Source organism: Rhinolophus sinicus, chromosome 3, assembly GCF_057876585.1.
Source record: "Rhinolophus sinicus isolate RSI-liver-muscle chromosome 3, RSI-T2T, whole genome shotgun sequence".
Classification (NCBI taxonomy): domain Eukaryota; kingdom Metazoa; phylum Chordata; class Mammalia; order Chiroptera; family Rhinolophidae; genus Rhinolophus; species Rhinolophus sinicus.
The window spans coordinates 158,493,052-158,511,012 of record NC_142503.1 but is presented as its reverse complement, the minus strand read 5'-3'; the positions used below and the strand labels follow the sequence as shown (position 1 = coordinate 158,511,012).

The window sequence follows — 17,961 nt, the reverse complement described above, 5'->3', positions numbered from 1 at the left end:
GGAAAGACTAAGGCAAAGTTACCAACTGCCTGGGTGAATGCTGAAGGTGTGCCCCAACTCACGCTGAGCTCCTGAGCAAAGACTGGAGACTCATCAGCTCTAGGCATTTAAGGAAATCCCTGTCAAATCTTTAGCTGACCAGTAAGCTAACAAAAAAGAGGGTTCAGTGGCCATACACTAAAGAAGCAAACATTATAGATAGAATGGTCAGAAAAGTCACTGAACAAACATATAACAACAACAAACAACACCAACAAACAACCTTGGGGATGAGGGAGAATCTGATTTCCAGAGTTAACATATTACATTATTAAAAATGTACAGTCAACAAAAGCAAAAAAATGAGACATGTAAAAATAAACAAAAAGGTATGGCCCATACACAGGAATAAAAGCAAGAAACTGTCCCTAGAAAGGCTCAGATGTAGGACTTACTGGAAAAAAAAAATCTTTAATCAGCTATTTTAAATGCATCCAAATAATTAATAAAAACTTGGTGTTAAGGAACTAAAGTAAAATATGAGGATGATGTCTCCCCAAATAGAGGATATCAATAATGAGACAGAAAGTAGACACACACACACACTCTCTCTCTCTCATGCACGCACATACAATAACTGCAATGAAAAATTCACCAGAGCATATTTGAGCATGTAGAAGAATCAGCGGATGGAAGATAGGTCAATTGAAATTATCCAATCTGAGGCATAGAAGGTAGAGAATGAAGAAAATGAATACATTCTCAGGGACCTGTAAGACACCATCAAGCATACCAACATATGCATAATGGGGGACCTGAAAAAGAAGGAAAAAGTTTGTTCTCTGACCTCAAAGGAATATTAGAAATCATCAACAAAAGGACATTCAATGTGGAAAATGACATACTCCTAAATAAAAATGGGGCGCAGAAGAAATCAGAAGGGATTTCCTTTGTGGGGAATTAGCAAATACTTTGAGATGAATGAAAACACAACGTACCAAAACTTTTAGGGTGCAGCTAAAGCAGATGGAAATGTATAGCTTCAAACGCTTACACGGAAGAAGAAGGATCTCAAATCAATGTCCTAACTTTCCATCTTAAAAAATAGAAAAAGATGAGCACACTAAACCCAAAGCTAGTAGAAGAAGAAATTAATATATATCAGAGCAGAGGTAAATGACATAAAAATAGAAAAACAATAGAGAAAAATCAAAGAAACAAAAAGTTGATTCTTTGAAAAAGCAAAGAAACTGACCAACTTTTAGCTATTCTGATCTAGGAAAAAGAGAGAAGACTCAAATTACTAAAATCTGGAATGAAAGAGAGAACATTAACACTGGCTTCACAGAAATAAAAATGGTTATAAAGGAATATTATGAACAATTGTATACCAACAAATAATCCAGATGAAATAGACAAATTTCTAGAAAGTTACAAACGACCAAAATTGACTCAAGAAGAAATAGAAATTCTGAATAAACCTGTAATTACCTATAATTATAGAGAGACTGGCTGGTAATCAAAAAAACACAAATATTCAGCCTTAAAAATAAAGGAAATTCTGACACATGCCACAACATGAATGAACCTTGAGGACATTTTGTAAAGTGAAATAAACCATCCCCAAAATACAAATATTGTATGATTCCACTTAAATGAGGTACTGAGAGTAGTCTGACTCATAAAGACAGAAAGTAGAATGTTGGTTGCCAGAGGCTGGGGGGTAGGAGGCAATGGAGGGAACAATATCCATTATTGTTTAACGGGCATAGAGTTTTAGTTTTGCAAGATGAAAAAGAGTTCTAGACATGGTAGTGGTGGTGGGTGCACAGCCAGGTGAATGTACTTGATGCTGCTGAATTATACACTTAAAATGGTTGATATGGTAAATTATATGTCCCAGGTATTATACAACAATTTTTTAAAAACTGTTATGAAAGACAATCTTATGTGCACAGTCTTCCAAACCCCAATCCGCCACGTAAGAATGAGCCTTGGGCCTGGAGCACTTACTTGCCAAGAGATGAAGAGCCCACATAACCTGTGCTGGGCTTATCTCCTTGTTTGGGATTATTTTTCCCTGTTTCAGGCTCAATGTGTCCTGCTTTGTCCTGCTTGAGTATGTATGTCAATGACCTCAGGCATGCCCCCAGCTTTCAGCATTTCTGACTCCCCAGGAGTGAGGTGGGAAGGGGTGGGAGGGTGCCTTTTGTGGTAGCAGAAGAGGGGTGTGTGCAGGCTCTCTGCCCCACAGGAAGAACCTGCTGCTGGCCATGGGGAACTCACACCCACTACTGAAGCTGATCTTGCTCTATTTCTTTTTTTTACGTGAGTAAAGCATTGTTCAACCCAGTGCTTGACTGTTGTGTTTTCCTTGGTGACTCCGATACCAAGAGGCAGTGGGCAAAAGTGCTTGGACTTCTGGTAACAGGCCACAGATGCCACCTGACCACAAAAACTACTCACAAAGAAAACCCCAGGACCAGATGGCTTCACTGATGAATTCTACCAAATGTTTAAAAAAGAATTAACATCAATCCTTCACAAACTCTTCTAAAAAATACAAGAGGAGGAAACACTTCCCAATTCATTCTTTGAAGACAGTATTATCTTAATTACCAAAACCAGACAATGACATTACAATAAAACAAAATTACAGATCAATATCTTAACAATATGGAATTAAAAATCCTTAACAGCAAATCAAATTCAGCAACATATACAAAGGATTATACGTCAGGACCAATGTAAATTGGTTCAACATGCACAACTCCACTAACATAATGCCCCGTAAGTATGGAATAGAGGACAAAAAACACGTGTTCATTTCAAAAGGCGCAGAAAAAGCATCTAACAAAATCTAACACCCTTTCACGATAAAAACACTCAACAAAGCTGGAAGAGAAATGAACCTCCACAACCTGACAAAGGACATCTACAAAAAACCCACATCACACTTAATGGACAAAGACTGAAAGTTTTCCCTCGAAGATCAGGAACAAGAAAAGGATGTCTGCTCTCACCACTTCTATTCAACACTGTACTGGAAGTAATAATTACCTAAGGGTAATTATTTTTTTAAAACTGTTATGTTATTACCCTAAGAGTAATTATTAAGAAAGAAAACAAAAAAAAAAAAAAAAGGAAAGGAAGAAGTAAAACTACCTCCAGTTACATGATCTTCTACACAGAAAACCCTAAGGAATCCTCAAACAGCTGCTGGCTCTAGAATCCACTTGTTCTAGTCAGTCTCTTTGAACAGTAATTGTCACACTACCTGTTATGGTTGTAAGACTTTTAATTCTTAGCATTTACTATAACTAATTTAGAATACATCATATACCTTATTACAGTATCAAGGTATCAATGCTGGCTTATTAAAAAGTCTTGCAGGGCATGAACTACTTGCTTCAGTAACATAACGAGAATTCCCCAAATGAACTAAGTATATTTCAAAACGTTGAATTTGAATGGGGTAGATAGACACTGCAAAACTGAATATATGAAGTTTAAAGACTGCTTTGATCTAAAACTGGTAAACAGTAGCAATGATGACATACTTTCACAGAGAGCATACCAAGAAATCTGCCATTTTGCCAAAATATTCAGATCAAGAAAGAGTTTACCAAAATGGAAATGAATGAAAATTAAAGGAGGGACAGGGCTAGAGTCCAAAGAAGACTAAACACATCTGGGCTAAACAGTTGTGCTCAAAAATAATTTATCTTGCAATTAAGAACCGCTTTCTTTCTGAAAGACACAGGACATTGGGTTAATAGATTTCTTTAAAAGAAAAATCTGTTTTGGCTATTGAAACATTAAAAGAACAGAACATCTGTTTTGCAAGTAAAGACAGATTGTATAGAAAAAAATCAAGTAGCAAACCACCAATTAGACTAGCATTTAATTTGTTCTATTTAAATTTTCAATAAAAGTAAATTAACTTACATTCTTGAAATTACAGGTCAGCCATAAATATTTAACCCCAGGAACCCCTAACACTAAGACCTTTTAGAGTATAACGAAAGTAATCATTAATGCATTTTAATTATTTTTCATTCTATTTGACATTTATGTCAAAACCAGGTTATAAAGCACTCTCCCACAAAAATCATTTTTAAAGTATTATAAAAGGAAAACTCACCATCCATGAATTCTGTACATATTGAAATCCTGTTTTCTACAAAAAATGCACCATAAAATCCTATGATATATGATGAATCACACTGTAACAAAAATAAGACATAAGTAGTTAAAAACCTACAAGCCAACACCATAGGCATGCTTTATTTAAAAAAAAAAAAAAAAAAAAAAAAAATTACCTTATAAAGAATTTCCAATTCAGACATAATTTGCTTCTGAAGTTCCAGTGTAATATCTAGTAGAATGACCTAAATATGGAAAGGAATCAACCTTCACACATTTATTCATTTTTTTAAATACAGCTATACTCACTATGAACTAGAAAAACTAAAAAAATGGTGTTTCCTCCATTCATTCCCCCTTTCTCCTCCCACCACTATAACCCCCAGTAATACAAACTGTATCCACATCTGTCTAACCCTTTGTATTGGGGGAGGTGGTATAGGAGTGATTGATGGGACCAGGGAAAAAGCCAGGTCTCAAAGGTCAGTATTAATGGCTTTAAAAGTCAGTTAAGTTATAACACCCTTAATTTATACACCCTATTTTGGACACATTGGTTATTTTCAGAAGAGAAAGATAAGAACGACCCTGAAACCATTAAAAAAAATTGCCTTGTAATTCAGACACTAGGCAATAAGCAGAAGGGGATGATGAGTAAAAATGACATGTGAAGTAGGGTTTTTAGTTACAAGAGCAATAAGGAGTTTTTAAAACATATCATCTTTTTCTATTCTTCCAGCTGCATAATGTTTTTTTTGCTAATAATGTTATAAAATGTTGGAGCCTGAAGGAACCTCAGAAATTATTTCATCGAATACCCTTCTTTTAGAGGAAGAAACCAAGGTTCTGAGGACCGCTCAGCTTAGCCATGTCAGGGCCCTTCCTGAGCCAAGGACCGGGCGTGTACTTCCCAGGATGTGCGGGTGCTTTATGGTTTTCCTTAAAACGTCAACCACTGAGTCAGATTCATAATGCAGAAATGTAATATGCCTTATTTATAAACTTACGTAGAATAAATTCTAGTTTATTTCAAACACTAATTTTTTAAGAAAAAAGACCATCAACTTCAAATTTTACTTAGCACGTCAGTGAAGCCAACTGAAGGGAAACTGTTCTTTACTTAAAAAGAAGACAGTGATGCGAATAAAATAGTTGGAAGACAATTTTTAAGATCTGTGGCTGAGTTTCTGACTCTAAACATTTCTAGATAAAAACTTAACATCCAGGATTACAAGAGTGTAGTTACACACCATCCAACACTGAACTACATTTTGTATCATAACTGCGGAATACATATAATCATACTGGAGGAAAAACCCCATAAATTATGAATTGCAAAGTGCTGATAGAGCAAGAAAGAAAAGAATAATCCTAAAACACATTCTATAGTAATCACATCCATTTGGGGAGGGGAACGTGAGGAAAAAAAGGCATAGCCAGTTTCTATCAAGAGTTTGCTTTAGGGTTATTTATAAAAGTCCTCACTAAACTAGACTGTAAGTATAATACAAAACTGCCAAGAAACATTTAAACATTTCTCCCGATCAATAGTCATTTTGCCAACAATATTCACTTACATTTTTGTTCCTGTATAAAACTTAGCAACAAAATACATTCATTGGGTGTTGTTTCAATTCTATGCCATAAAGTATTAGAGCTATTCACACCACTATGTCAAGTACAGGGAATCTTTCAGCTTAAAAAACTCTGCTGAAAGGAATAAAGTTATTATTTACCTTAAAGCAGTGGTTCTCAATCCTGGCCTCATATTATAATTACTTTTATATAAAGATATTCATATAAATACACCAGGGCACTTTAAACAAATCATGAAGCACAAGCCTTACCTTAAAATAATAGAATCAGTATTTCTGAGGTTGGGCCCATCTCTTAGCATTTTTTAAAAACTTGGGTGATTTCTGACCCACAGTAAGGTTGAGAACTACTTATTTAAGGTTTCAAAACTTACGTTTACTCAGTGCTCAGTATGACTACTAAGCTATACTGCACCTCCAAGGCCCTCAATCTAGAAATGACATGATCCTACATGGCTAGCAAACACACTGGAATTAACCCCAAACTACTGGCTCGTTCCCTTGATCAAGAACCTTAATTGGGTTCCCGTGGCCCAGCATAAAGTTAAAACTCTAGCATGACATCCAAGGAGTTCTATAACCTAGCTCCAATTTGTTATCCTATTTCCTCCCAGTACTCCCCACCTCAAACCCAACCCTCATGCCAAACCAGGTTTTTACTGATCCACACACATGACCTGTGCTTTTCCCCACTTCCAGTCTTTGCTCCTGATTTCCCTCCACTGGAAGTGTGCTTCTTCCTCCACTCCATAGTCATTGATCATAACAAGTTTTCTATCCTTTAGACCCAGATTGAATGCTGCCGCCACCTCCAGGAAGCCAGCCCCAAAACCCTCCATCAGAATTTATCTCTAGCTTTGGCCCTTTTTCTTTCTTCCTCTCACACTGCCTTTAGCATTCATCCCTCATCTCCTAAAAAACAGAAGCCAAAAGAGTAAAGAGTGGCTGTGAGCCCCTCCAGGGCGAGGACAGCCTCCCCTCCACCCCACACCCAGCACCCAGTCTTACTCACAGTAGTGCCCATTAAGTGATGTAGGATTTCATTAAAGTGTTCTTTACAACCAGAATCCTCTAAATAAGAAGCTGTTTCTGGACAAGAAGGAAATGGATTGCTTGATTTCTACAATTGAATTTAAAACCAAAGACATAAACACCAAAATAAATAAAAGTGCCACACTGGCCTAAAATGTAGCAAGTAATAGTGTATGTGTAGAGCCAATCCACGGCACTCTAACAGGCCTTGGTCATTCTTGATATTTGCTATAGTCCAGAACAGTGGAGATTCCATAGGGTAGAAAAGTGAATAAAATAATTTCTGGGAACTTGAGAGGGAAAGTAAAATCCACCTTAAAATAACTCTACTGAAATGCTCTTTTAGTTTCTGGGAGACTTGGCACTCTAGGTGGAAGGTTAATTCTCCTTCCCTTGGGCATTCCCGTGAGTGAGCTTTAAAACTGCTAAAAATAAACAAGTCCAATTCCTTATTTGAAGGTAACAGAAAAAAGCATGACAAACGCTAATTTTCTTTTTGAAGTACAAGAAAAGTATGGACTCCCTGAGTCATTATTATTATTATTATTATTTTTCTCCTTCGGAAGAGCTGCATCTTTCAAACCTGAGGGAATCTGAACATGACGCATTTCATAGGGAAAGGGTTAAGTGAGAAACTGAAATACCTGAGTGCATTTCTGCTGCTCTCCGCTACACCTCCAGGACAAATAAGGATGAGTTGTCAAGTTAAATATAAGCAGTCAAGTGACTGAATTATAATTTACTCTGTGCTCAATTTAAATTAGTGTGAGGCTATTAAAATATACAGTATAAATACGGCAATTCATCACAACCTGCCATGGATGACTTCATTTATTTGCTGGAGTGGCACACGCTCCACTAAAGGGAAGGAGAGCAAAATCACAGGTCAAATTAAGCCGCTATTCTGTTTTAATTCGCTTATGTAATCTGTGGCAACGTAATTGTCTTTTACAGTATGTACAACTCAGAAAGGAAATTTGGGAGGATTACAGTCAGTACACAAATGATTAATCAAATGGTCCATTTAAATGCTAGTTTAAAGGCAGCAGAACCCAAAACAGCCCGAGAATGATAATCAGCACACGCTGCACATAATGCTAAGAAACTTCCTGCTAGACGGGTTTTCCCAATTAGAAAATAAACAATACTGGGAAATCGATTCAGCTGTACTCTTTGAGAGGTTTTATAGAATACCTTAATGGTATAAAAAGGTTCTGTTTGCAAGATGGCTAGCAGTATTTTTATCTGTTTTCTGCTCTACTTATTTGCAATTGTCTTGCTTACCTACATCACTCCCCACCAAAAAGCTAGTTAGAAGCACATTTCACGAGTTATACAGTCATTATCAAATAGTTATCTTTAAAATATGATTAATGGCATTTTCAAAATGCTTTCTTTGAGGCAGAACTTTTTCTAAATTCATTAGTATAAGATAAAAATTCAAGATACTTCTATTCTTCCTAAAATTCAACTTGCTTTTAAAAATATCTGAAGTGCTTGTTATTTTCCCACCTTTGAAGTCTAAAAAGGGAAATATTAGAATATTTTTTTTGTCTAAAAAAATAAGAACATTTAGAAGTATAAAAATTAAAAATATTTTCAATAGGAATAGAAAAGTAACAGATTTTCCAGGACTCTCATCTAATTGTTCCCACAGACATTCAAAGTGTGGGTACAACTGACCACTTGACTTGGGAAATGAAATCTCCCTCATCTTTCTATGCAGGCATCAGAGCCCTGCTGGTGATTCTGTTTAGACAAGGATGTGATTTGCTACTCTTTGCAATCCCTCTGTGACACCACGCAGCCCCGTTTCACAGCTGAGGTCACTGAGAGGTTCAAGTGACATGCTTGAAGTCACACGAAAGTCAGGAGAGGGTCAGGAAAAGATCAAATGTGCTTCTAACTCTTAACCTTTCATTTCACCCTTTAATATAAAAACAACAACAACAACAACAACAAAAAAAAACTAAGAAATACTCTGTCTGAGAGCAATGGTCCATACAAAGAACACTATGGGATATTTTGTATATGAGCTGAACCTGCTTTCAAGATGTTACCTCAAAAGATGAATGAGTAAACTGAAAGATAAATGAAAGAACAACATTTATTTATTCAGTCAGTCATTCAAAAAATTATGTGTTGAACATCTAGTCATATAACGATGCTCTGTACTAGGCCCTCCATGTAAGGTTCTGCATGAATCAATGAGTAAAACAAGAAGATAAGGAAGATCTGTTCCCCACTGACAACGAGATTTCAGCATAACAGGAGAAATGTACATGTGTACTAATAGCCAACTACAAGGCAGGATGTGATAACACCCCTAAGACTCACAAACGGAGAATTCTAGAGAGATTCAAAGAAGAAAATGAATGAGCGACAGATATACCATATGTGACAGGATTTATCCAAGTAAGTTCAAGAGAGGAGAGTTGCTTTGGAGCTGACCCTTGAAGGGTGTTAAGGATGTGGATAGGTGGAGACACGGGTGAAGGCATTCTAATTCGAGAGAAACATGTGAATCAAAGTGGTGAAGTGAGAAAGTACCTGTGTTCAGATAAGGCAAAGAGTTTAACTTAAAAGCAGCACAGGATTCAGTCAGATAAAAAGGTAAAGCCATTTTGGGGTTTATAACATGAGTAAGTAAAATGTATGATAGTAACAATAAAGGTCAGGATGAGGGAAATGCAAGTACGCTATGTAAACTATACTAGTGTAAAGTCCTCATGCTATAAAGGGGTACAATATTACTTGGCGGTAGACTATAGTAAGTTAAAGATACACACTATAAATTCTAAAACAACTGCCAGAAAACGGACATACAGACAGAACAAACAGAAAACAAAAAGCAAATTTGAATCCAACCATATCAATAACACGAAATGTATATGATCTAAATACCTACCCCAAATAAAAAGAAGAGATTATCTGATGGGATTAAAATAGAAGACCCAACTACATGCTGCCTACAAGAAACCTACCTCAAATATAAAGACCCAGCAGGTTAAAAGAAAAGGCATATCATGCTGACACTAGTGAAAGCTAAGGTAACTATATTAATACCAGCCAGTGTAGATTTCAGAGTAAAGAAGGTCACCATGGATAAAGAAGGGGCCAATTCATTAAGAGGACATAACAATCCTAAATGTACCTGACAGCTATTCAAGAAATATTAAGTTAAAAACAATTATAGAACTGCAAGGAAAAAACAGACAAATCTACAATTACTGCTGGAAATTTCAACACCCGTTTCAATGACTGATAGATAAGTAGATAAAAACCAGTAAAGATACAGAAATTTTGAACAACACTTTCAGCCAACTTGATCCAATTGACATTTATACAATATCCTATACTACAGACTATACATTCTTTTCATATACAGAGGAAGTACCAAGATTAATTCATATTCTGCGTCATAAAACAAATCTAGATAAATTTAAAATAATTCTTATTATACAAAATATGTTCTCAGACCACAACTGATTTAAATTAGCAATCAGTAACAGAAAGATATTGGCAAAATCCCCACATATTTGGAAATTAAATAACAATACTTCTAAGACTTAATGAAAAACTGCCTGTTCTGAAGAAATGATACATCTTTATCTTTTAGATTATGATTAATATATAAGCTACATGGTTTTTGCCTTCACTGTCAAGAAGCTTGGGGCTAGACAAAAGGTTTAAACATAATAATCATATTTACTCTTAAATCATTCATTCATTCAACCCAGTTTGAGCATCTAGTATGTTATTTTATGCAATTTAGGGATGAAAAGTGAACACAATACAGTCCTTGCTCTAAAGCTGAGTTTTATGGTCAGGTCTAATGAAAAGCACATTCGTAAACCCCCACTATTTTCATTTATTGAAAGTCTCTACTTTAACAGCTCTTTTTAAATGTTTTCTTTAAAATTGCTTTTAATCCTTTCCAGAACTCTTAGCCCCTTGCCATACCCAACTAAACAATCATGCACAAAAATTATAATATCAGCCTACGTTAAACATAATTCAAAATGCGTAAAATTATGAAAAATTAATAATGTACTTGTAAGGCCAAATATAAGTTTTTTAGATGATTTACAGAGGTGTTCCCCTCTCTTGGAGTGAATGACCTAAAGTTGACCGGTTTTAAATATGCGTATATCACTGGCAACGATCTAAGAGTTTTGACATTAAAGGACAAATAACTCGCGAGAAAGGGAAATGATGCTTGAGTTGGTGGAGGGGTCCTCTGAGTGGTAAAGGAGCTCAGCAGGTGTAGAAAAGACAACCCAATGCCAAGGTGGTACAACAGAGCTGTACTCATGGAACCCGGGGAGACTGGGATGGAGATTGGCTCTACAGCACGCCGGGAGCTCTGCGGACCTCAGGTTCTTCCTCCGTAACACGCTGGGCTTCACAGATCATCTCTAAAGTCTCTTTCGGGTCTACAATTATGTCAACCTAGTTTAGTTGGAACATCAAAGAAGACACCCCAAGGGGGAGGTCTGTTTTATTTCCTCACCAAAAGCTCTTTATTAAAACTGGACTTCATGATGTCACATAACACATTCTAGGTGCTGCACTAGGTGTGGTCTGGAAGAAGAACTCTGGACTACACAGCAGTCAGAAGACTTGACTCTTACCTCTGGCTTAACCTTACTAAAAGGTATCACCAACAGCAATTTAATAGTTCAGATTCTTAGTTTCTTAAATTAAGATAAAAGATGTAGAATTATATACTGTGCAAGTGTTAGGGAAAGAGACTGAATTCTCATGGGGGATAGCTAAGAGGGCATTTTGGAGATGAACCTTGAAAGAATAGACGGAAATCTGCAGCAAGAGCAATGGTAATAACTTGTATAAAGGCTGTACGGCAAGGCAGAGGACATGTACTTTGGAGTCAGATGGATTTTGTTAAAAATTCTGGCCCTGGCTCTCCCAACTGTGTCACCTTGGAAAATTCATCTTTCTGAGTCTCAGTTTCCTCAAATCTAAAATACATATGCTTACTTTGAAGTTTTAAGGATTAAAGATAATAGTTATAAGGCATCTAGTATAATACCAGGCATATAGTAGTCACTCAAAAAATGAAAGCTTTCATTATTAAGGGCCCAGAGACTGGAGATACCGGGCATGATGAAAAGTAACAGACAGGTAAAGCAGAGGATGTAGCTGTACAGGTAGGTCTATAGAGAGCCTGATCAATTTGTGGTGAGGGTGAGGAAGGAAGCAGGCCTGACCAGTTTGTTAGCTAAAAACCCAGGGATGGAAGTGGGGTTTTGTGTGGTTGGACTGGAGGTAGTCGAAGGTTCAGTCAAGAGGTACAATTCAAGAGAGCCCATTGGGGAAATCTAAGATAAAATATTGAGATCAAGTACCAACAACCAATGCCAGAGATTAAACTCAAAGTGTCATGGCAGGACTGGGATCTTGGAGTATGGGATGGATGAGGTGTGGATTATGAACAAGATGGCAACAAGTGAGGAGTGTCTGTCTGCGTAGAACACCCATGAGGTATGCACAGCTTGACGACTGGTGGGTGTGGTGCTGGGGTATTTCAGGATGCCGTAAAGGGGCAGAGCGAGGCACACATCTTAGGCTTTATGTTGTACACTATTGGGGATCGGAAAGAGAGGAAATGCCAAGACAGGGACATGGTCAGATCTGTGATTCAACTTCTCAACTCTGGGGGCAGAGTAAAGGGATAGGGGAGAAGAAAAAGATTAAAGGTGTAGTGATGAAATTGTACAAAGTCCAGGTAGGAGGTATGTGAACCTGATGAGGCCAAGGCAATGAGGATGAGAATAGAAAGTGACAAATGGACACATTTCAGGAAAAATTTCTGACAGGAAATGGTAACTTACAGGATGTCAGAGATAAAGGGAAAAAAAGGAGTCTTGAGCTGCAAGACCAGGAAGATCGTGATGCCACTTAGCAGGGGACACAGAAAGAAGTGAAGGTAACAAAGATGAGAAGAATCACAACACAAGGAGCTTACAGGTACCTGATCATTAGAAGGCATCTGTAAAATACCTTCAGAGGCCTGAATGTCACAACAGTGCCACAGCTTCTACCACCAACCAGCAAAACCTTAAGCCATTTCATTTCCTTTTTGACAATACCTGTGACTTAAGCTAACGGGGAAGAAAAAGTGGAGAGAATCAAGAATTTCATGAAATTTATCCAGCACTTACCTTTACAGCTAATATTTTCCCACTTGGGACATGATATGCTCTATGGGAAGAAGAAAAGTAACAAAATCACTTGGGATCACTAAACAACCTACATAACGGTTAAGGACATGAATGTAAATCTGAACACATCTGCAGCAATGGGATATATGATACTTTCAAAAAACACTAATAAAATGGGTAATTCACATTTCTGTTGAGCTTAATGGCTTACAAAATGACTCATTTACCTTAAAAATAACCCTCGGAGGTAAGGCTGGCATTATTATCCTCCTTTTATAGATGAGAACTTTGAAGCATAGAGAAGTTAAGCAGTCTGTCTAATGGCACAAAGGCAGTAAGTGGCAGAACTAGACCTCCAAGCCAGGTCTTTGGCTCCAGAACCCTTACAACATACTGTCAGTGTGTGTGGTGGTTTTCTATAGCTCTCTGTCAAATATTATATGGAACCATATAAAACGGGTGGTTTTCCTTTTGTTTATTTCAATTATATACACACAGGTCAACTATATCCCTACATTTCATCAAAATAATCTCAAAACACATGGAATTAGCTATGGCGTAAGATATAAATCGACGTAAGAAGCCATAGGAAGTCATAGTATACGGTTCATCTTTCCCTAAAGCTGGTACCTTTCAGTATTAAAAAAGCATCAGAAGAGAGGTAAGTTCGTATGATCAGCTAGTGAAATAACTACAATTTAAGTCAAGATGAATATATTCATTTATGAAAAAGAGTAAAAATAAGGTTTGCAGAAATAAAATACCATTATCTCATCAAGACCTTTTGTATTTGAATGAAATGTGGACCTTCATGTATGTACAGCAAGGACTGACCATTATCCAGAAACAATTTTGCCTTACATAAAAAATTTCAAAATGAACCATGCAACATGAACAAGCACTGTTACTGCAAGTCCATAAAAGTACAAAGAAACAAATCAGTTTGGAAGAACTAAAATCGTGTTCTATAGAGGATTTTGCACATTAGCCAAGATAGGATGTTATTCCTCTCACCTGGCTAGTGTTAAGACGTGAGTGGGGTAGGGAAGATGTGGGGGAATGGAATTTGGCTTCTCAGGAATTCCCTGTCCTCACCTGCCAAGTTGCAATATTTACCAGGCTCCCAATTTAGCTGACCTAGTAGTAAAAAATGTTCATTTACTTTATTATTATTTTTTGAGATATCACTGACACGTAACATTAATTTTAGGTATACAACATAATGATTTGACATTTGTATATATTGCAAAATGATCACTCCAGTAAGTCTAGTTAACATCCATCACCACACAGGTACAAAAAAATTGCTCATTTCTTTAAAAAGAACATGCATTCCACTATTATCAAAATGAAAAAATCATTTTCTGTTGTTCTGGCAGAAATATTTGTGTGATTGCTCAAATTTTTTAAACAGCTCTATTGAGATAATTATGTATGAAAAAATTCACTTGTTTTAAGTGTTCAATAATTTTTAGTAAATTTACAGAGTTGTGCAATCACTGACAATTGTTTTTAAAGTGACAGACTTATAATTTAACTATTAACAACTTATAAGGATTTATAACTTTTCACATATAAAATGTTATAAATTCAGGTAAGACTAGGAAAAAACATATGTAAATGTATATACAGATAAATTAATTCTGCTTTTTCTACTTGATTGACAAAAATTGAGCCAACTATGGAAGGTAAACTTAGCCTTTATTTTATCAATTAATTATAGAGAAATTCAGGTGTATCTCATTTAAAAGAAAGGCAAAATTACAAAATTGGCAATTGTTCACTTTAGCAGAGTTCTTTAATCTGTAAAAGTGTCTGAAGACTTTCTCTAAATGTCAACCTCCCTAGTACACAGAAATACTATTAAGTTTACATAACTCAAATTATTTAAAAATACTTTATACTTTGTAAAAGGAAATTAGCAGATAGGCTAATATGTATACCATATTGGACAGTTTGGCAAGTTAATTAGCTTGTCAAGAAAGCTGATACATTTTGTATAAAGTGATACACATTTTATAAGTAGAACCCCTATATTATACTGGTTTTAAAACAAATTACCACTTACTGTACTATCTATGTTAATATCAGGCTTTTACAACGTGAACTACATTTCAGGTCACAATTTGATTCAGATATATCTGCACTCATGTAATACACTGACATATAAAGACTTACACTGTATCTTCCTCAATGCCTGATAGAGTTGTTAGACTAAGCTAATCTGAAATGTGATTTGAAGGAATTTAATAACTTTATTCCATGTAAATACAGGTAACATAATATGTAAAATTTTGTAATTATCTTATTATTTTTCCTCTTATAGACCACAAGTTCTTCCAATCACAACTTCAAAAAATACTGTATATTTAGAATCACTAACCAAAGACTAAAATGTGAAGATAAATAGTTGACTGCATACACAAGGATTCCCAAGTTGTAAAAAGAACAGTGTGCCACTTTGGACAACAAGCAACACCTGACTTTTGAGACGACCAGCAGCGATAAGGAAATTAGCAGATAGTCTAATATGTATACCATATTGGACAGTTTGGCAAGTTAATTAGCTTGTCAAGAAAGCTGATCTCTGTTCCAAAAGAAAGGTCTCCTATTTCCAAGTGAATTAAAAGAGGAGGCTTGATGATTTAATTATGACGCATGCTAATTCATCCATGGAAGTTTGGGTTCGATTTCGAGCAATAAAGATGCTGTGTGGTTTGGTTTACAGTGCAATGACAGTACCAATTTAACATTTAATCATCAAGGAGAAGTCGATGACAAAGGCAATGCCAGGTATGAGTTGAGTAAGCCCGTTAACTTTGCAAATGGCATTCTATCCAGGGAAAAGGAATTTGTTTACTTTCAACGGATACTGCATCTCAATTGTCTTGACCTTCCTCAACACATTAACTGTAAAGTGATTAATGAAGTTTGAATGGAGGCTCTGGTTACACCAAAGACAACTGTACACCTCTGCATTGTTTTAATTAACAGCTAACACTTCAAATTAGTTTGTTGTTGCCACAGTAATTACCTGTTCCAATGAGTGCACGAAGGACGCATTTTTATATTTTTAGTGCTTAGTCCTGAGAGTCCCATTTTCTTTGGGACCAACACAGACCTTCAGGGAATATTCCCAGCCCATAAAACTAAGCACACAACATATATACTTCAGGATGGCAAAAGCTAGTAACCTGGCACAAATATTTTGAGTATTGAAAATAAAGAGCCCAGCAAAAGAGAACACTTATGATCCATACTTTCCTACTTTCTGTTTTCATTTGGAACACTAGGTTCTAGATGACTAGACAAAAAAGTTGATACCAGAATTAATTCTTGCAGAGTACGGAATCAGATAATTTATTGACCTAGCAGAGAATATAGAAAATTGTCTAGTTTAACCCCTTCCTTTTACAGTGGACACACTGTAAACCCAGGTGAAAAAACTTGTCCAAGTTCACACGGTAGTCAATGGCAAAGCTAAGACTGGAACTGTGGCAGAACATTCGTATTTTAGGACCTAAAAGAAATATGTGACGATGTTTCAATTTTCTGCATCATGCTCTAAAACAGAAAAAGTCATAATTCAAAATTTACAAAGGTGCTGACCTATTTCAATCAGGCGAAGGACCATCATATCCGAAATCTTTCCAGACAAGGAAGCAAGCACTGCCCATCTATCTCAGGGGCAGGCAGAGAGTGAAGACTGTAGGTTCTGAAGTCACTGCCTGGCTTCTGATCCCAGCTCTGCCACTTCCTAACAATGTGAACCTGGACTGTTAGGAACCTCATCGTGTCTCAGTTGTCTCAAGCCTGGAATGGGGAAATCGATCCCTACCTTATAGAGTTGTGAGGATTTAATGAGGATGGGGGCTGGCATGTATTATATCTTAGTGAACTAGTAAGTTTCCAGGGCAACTACCGTGTTTCCCCAAAAATGAGACCTAGTCGGACCATCGCCTCTAATGCGCCTTTTGGAGCAAAAATTAATGTAAGATCAGATATTATATTATATTACATAAGACCTGGTTTTATATTATAAAACAAGATCGGGTCTTATGTTAATTTTTGCTCCAAAAAATGCATTAGAGCTAATGGTCCAGCTAGGTCTTATTTTCACGGAAACACAATAGGTGTTTTGAGACTAAGATAGCAAGAGCTTTTAACAATGAACACTGGCAAAAGTCTGCAATATATGAGTATCATTTTTTAAGAAAAATAAGTAGCATTACTTCATGCTAAACCCACTTTGAAGACAAAGAATTAAAACAGCCATCTGAAATGATATGGCTATACCATGATACAAATTCTAGATTTCTTACCATATTTATCTCATGCCCACTTTTGGTTTTCTTCAATTATTTCTTGAATTTTAATTTCATTAATTTTTTTTATTTACTATTTCTTCCCTTCCACTTCCTTTGGGTTTAACCCCTTCCATTAAAAAAAAAAAAATCCTGAGTTAGCTTCTAAGCCTATTAATATCAGTTATTCTTTTCTAATGTATGTACAAAAAACTATTCTTCAAATATGACTTTGGCTGCATCCTATGAAGTTTTCATATATGGCATTTTTTTATTGTTCAGTTGTAAATATTTTTATTTCCATTATGATTTATCATATACGACCCCTAAGTTATTCAGATGTGTACATTTTAATTTAATTTCCAACTGTGTTGAAAGGGTTAACTTATTATTGATTTCTAAACTAATTGTACAGTAGTCAGAAAAAGTAACCTATATGTTACAGATGGAATTACAAAGAAAATTGGATAAACTCACAGTCATAGTGGGAGAATGTCCTTCACTAATCAACAGATCAGTCAGATCAAAATTAGTAAGATATAGGAGAGCTTAACATCACAATTAACAGGTTAGTCACATGATCACATTTGGAACTCTTCATCAATGGAACTGAGAATACACTTATTTCCAGGTACAGAAAATTTAGTTTTTAAAAACTTATTATGTACTTACTAAGGCACAGAGCGAATCTCAATAAAGTCTGTAATATATAAGGTCACT

General features: G+C 36.1%; 1 protein-coding gene across 12 annotated transcripts in view; it reads right to left on the bottom strand.

The window, feature by feature from the left end:
- Nucleotides 1-17,961, bottom strand: part of MAP2K5 (mitogen-activated protein kinase kinase 5) — a 228,882-nt gene that overhangs the window by 141,087 nt on the left and 69,834 nt on the right. For all 12 annotated transcript variants that reach the window (XR_012494694.2, XR_002136832.3, XR_016020872.1 and 9 more), the window contains exons 9-11: nt 12,938-12,977; nt 4,302-4,370; nt 4,124-4,205 (exon numbers count right to left, since the gene is read on the bottom strand). Coding sequence is in view for 9 of the 12 variants with exons in the window: in XM_074327515.2 (XP_074183616.1) it covers nt 4,124-4,205; nt 4,302-4,370; nt 12,938-12,977 (191 nt within the window). In the remaining 3 variants the exon portion in view is untranslated. The remainder of the gene's footprint in view (nt 1-4,123; nt 4,206-4,301; nt 4,371-12,937; nt 12,978-17,961) is intronic.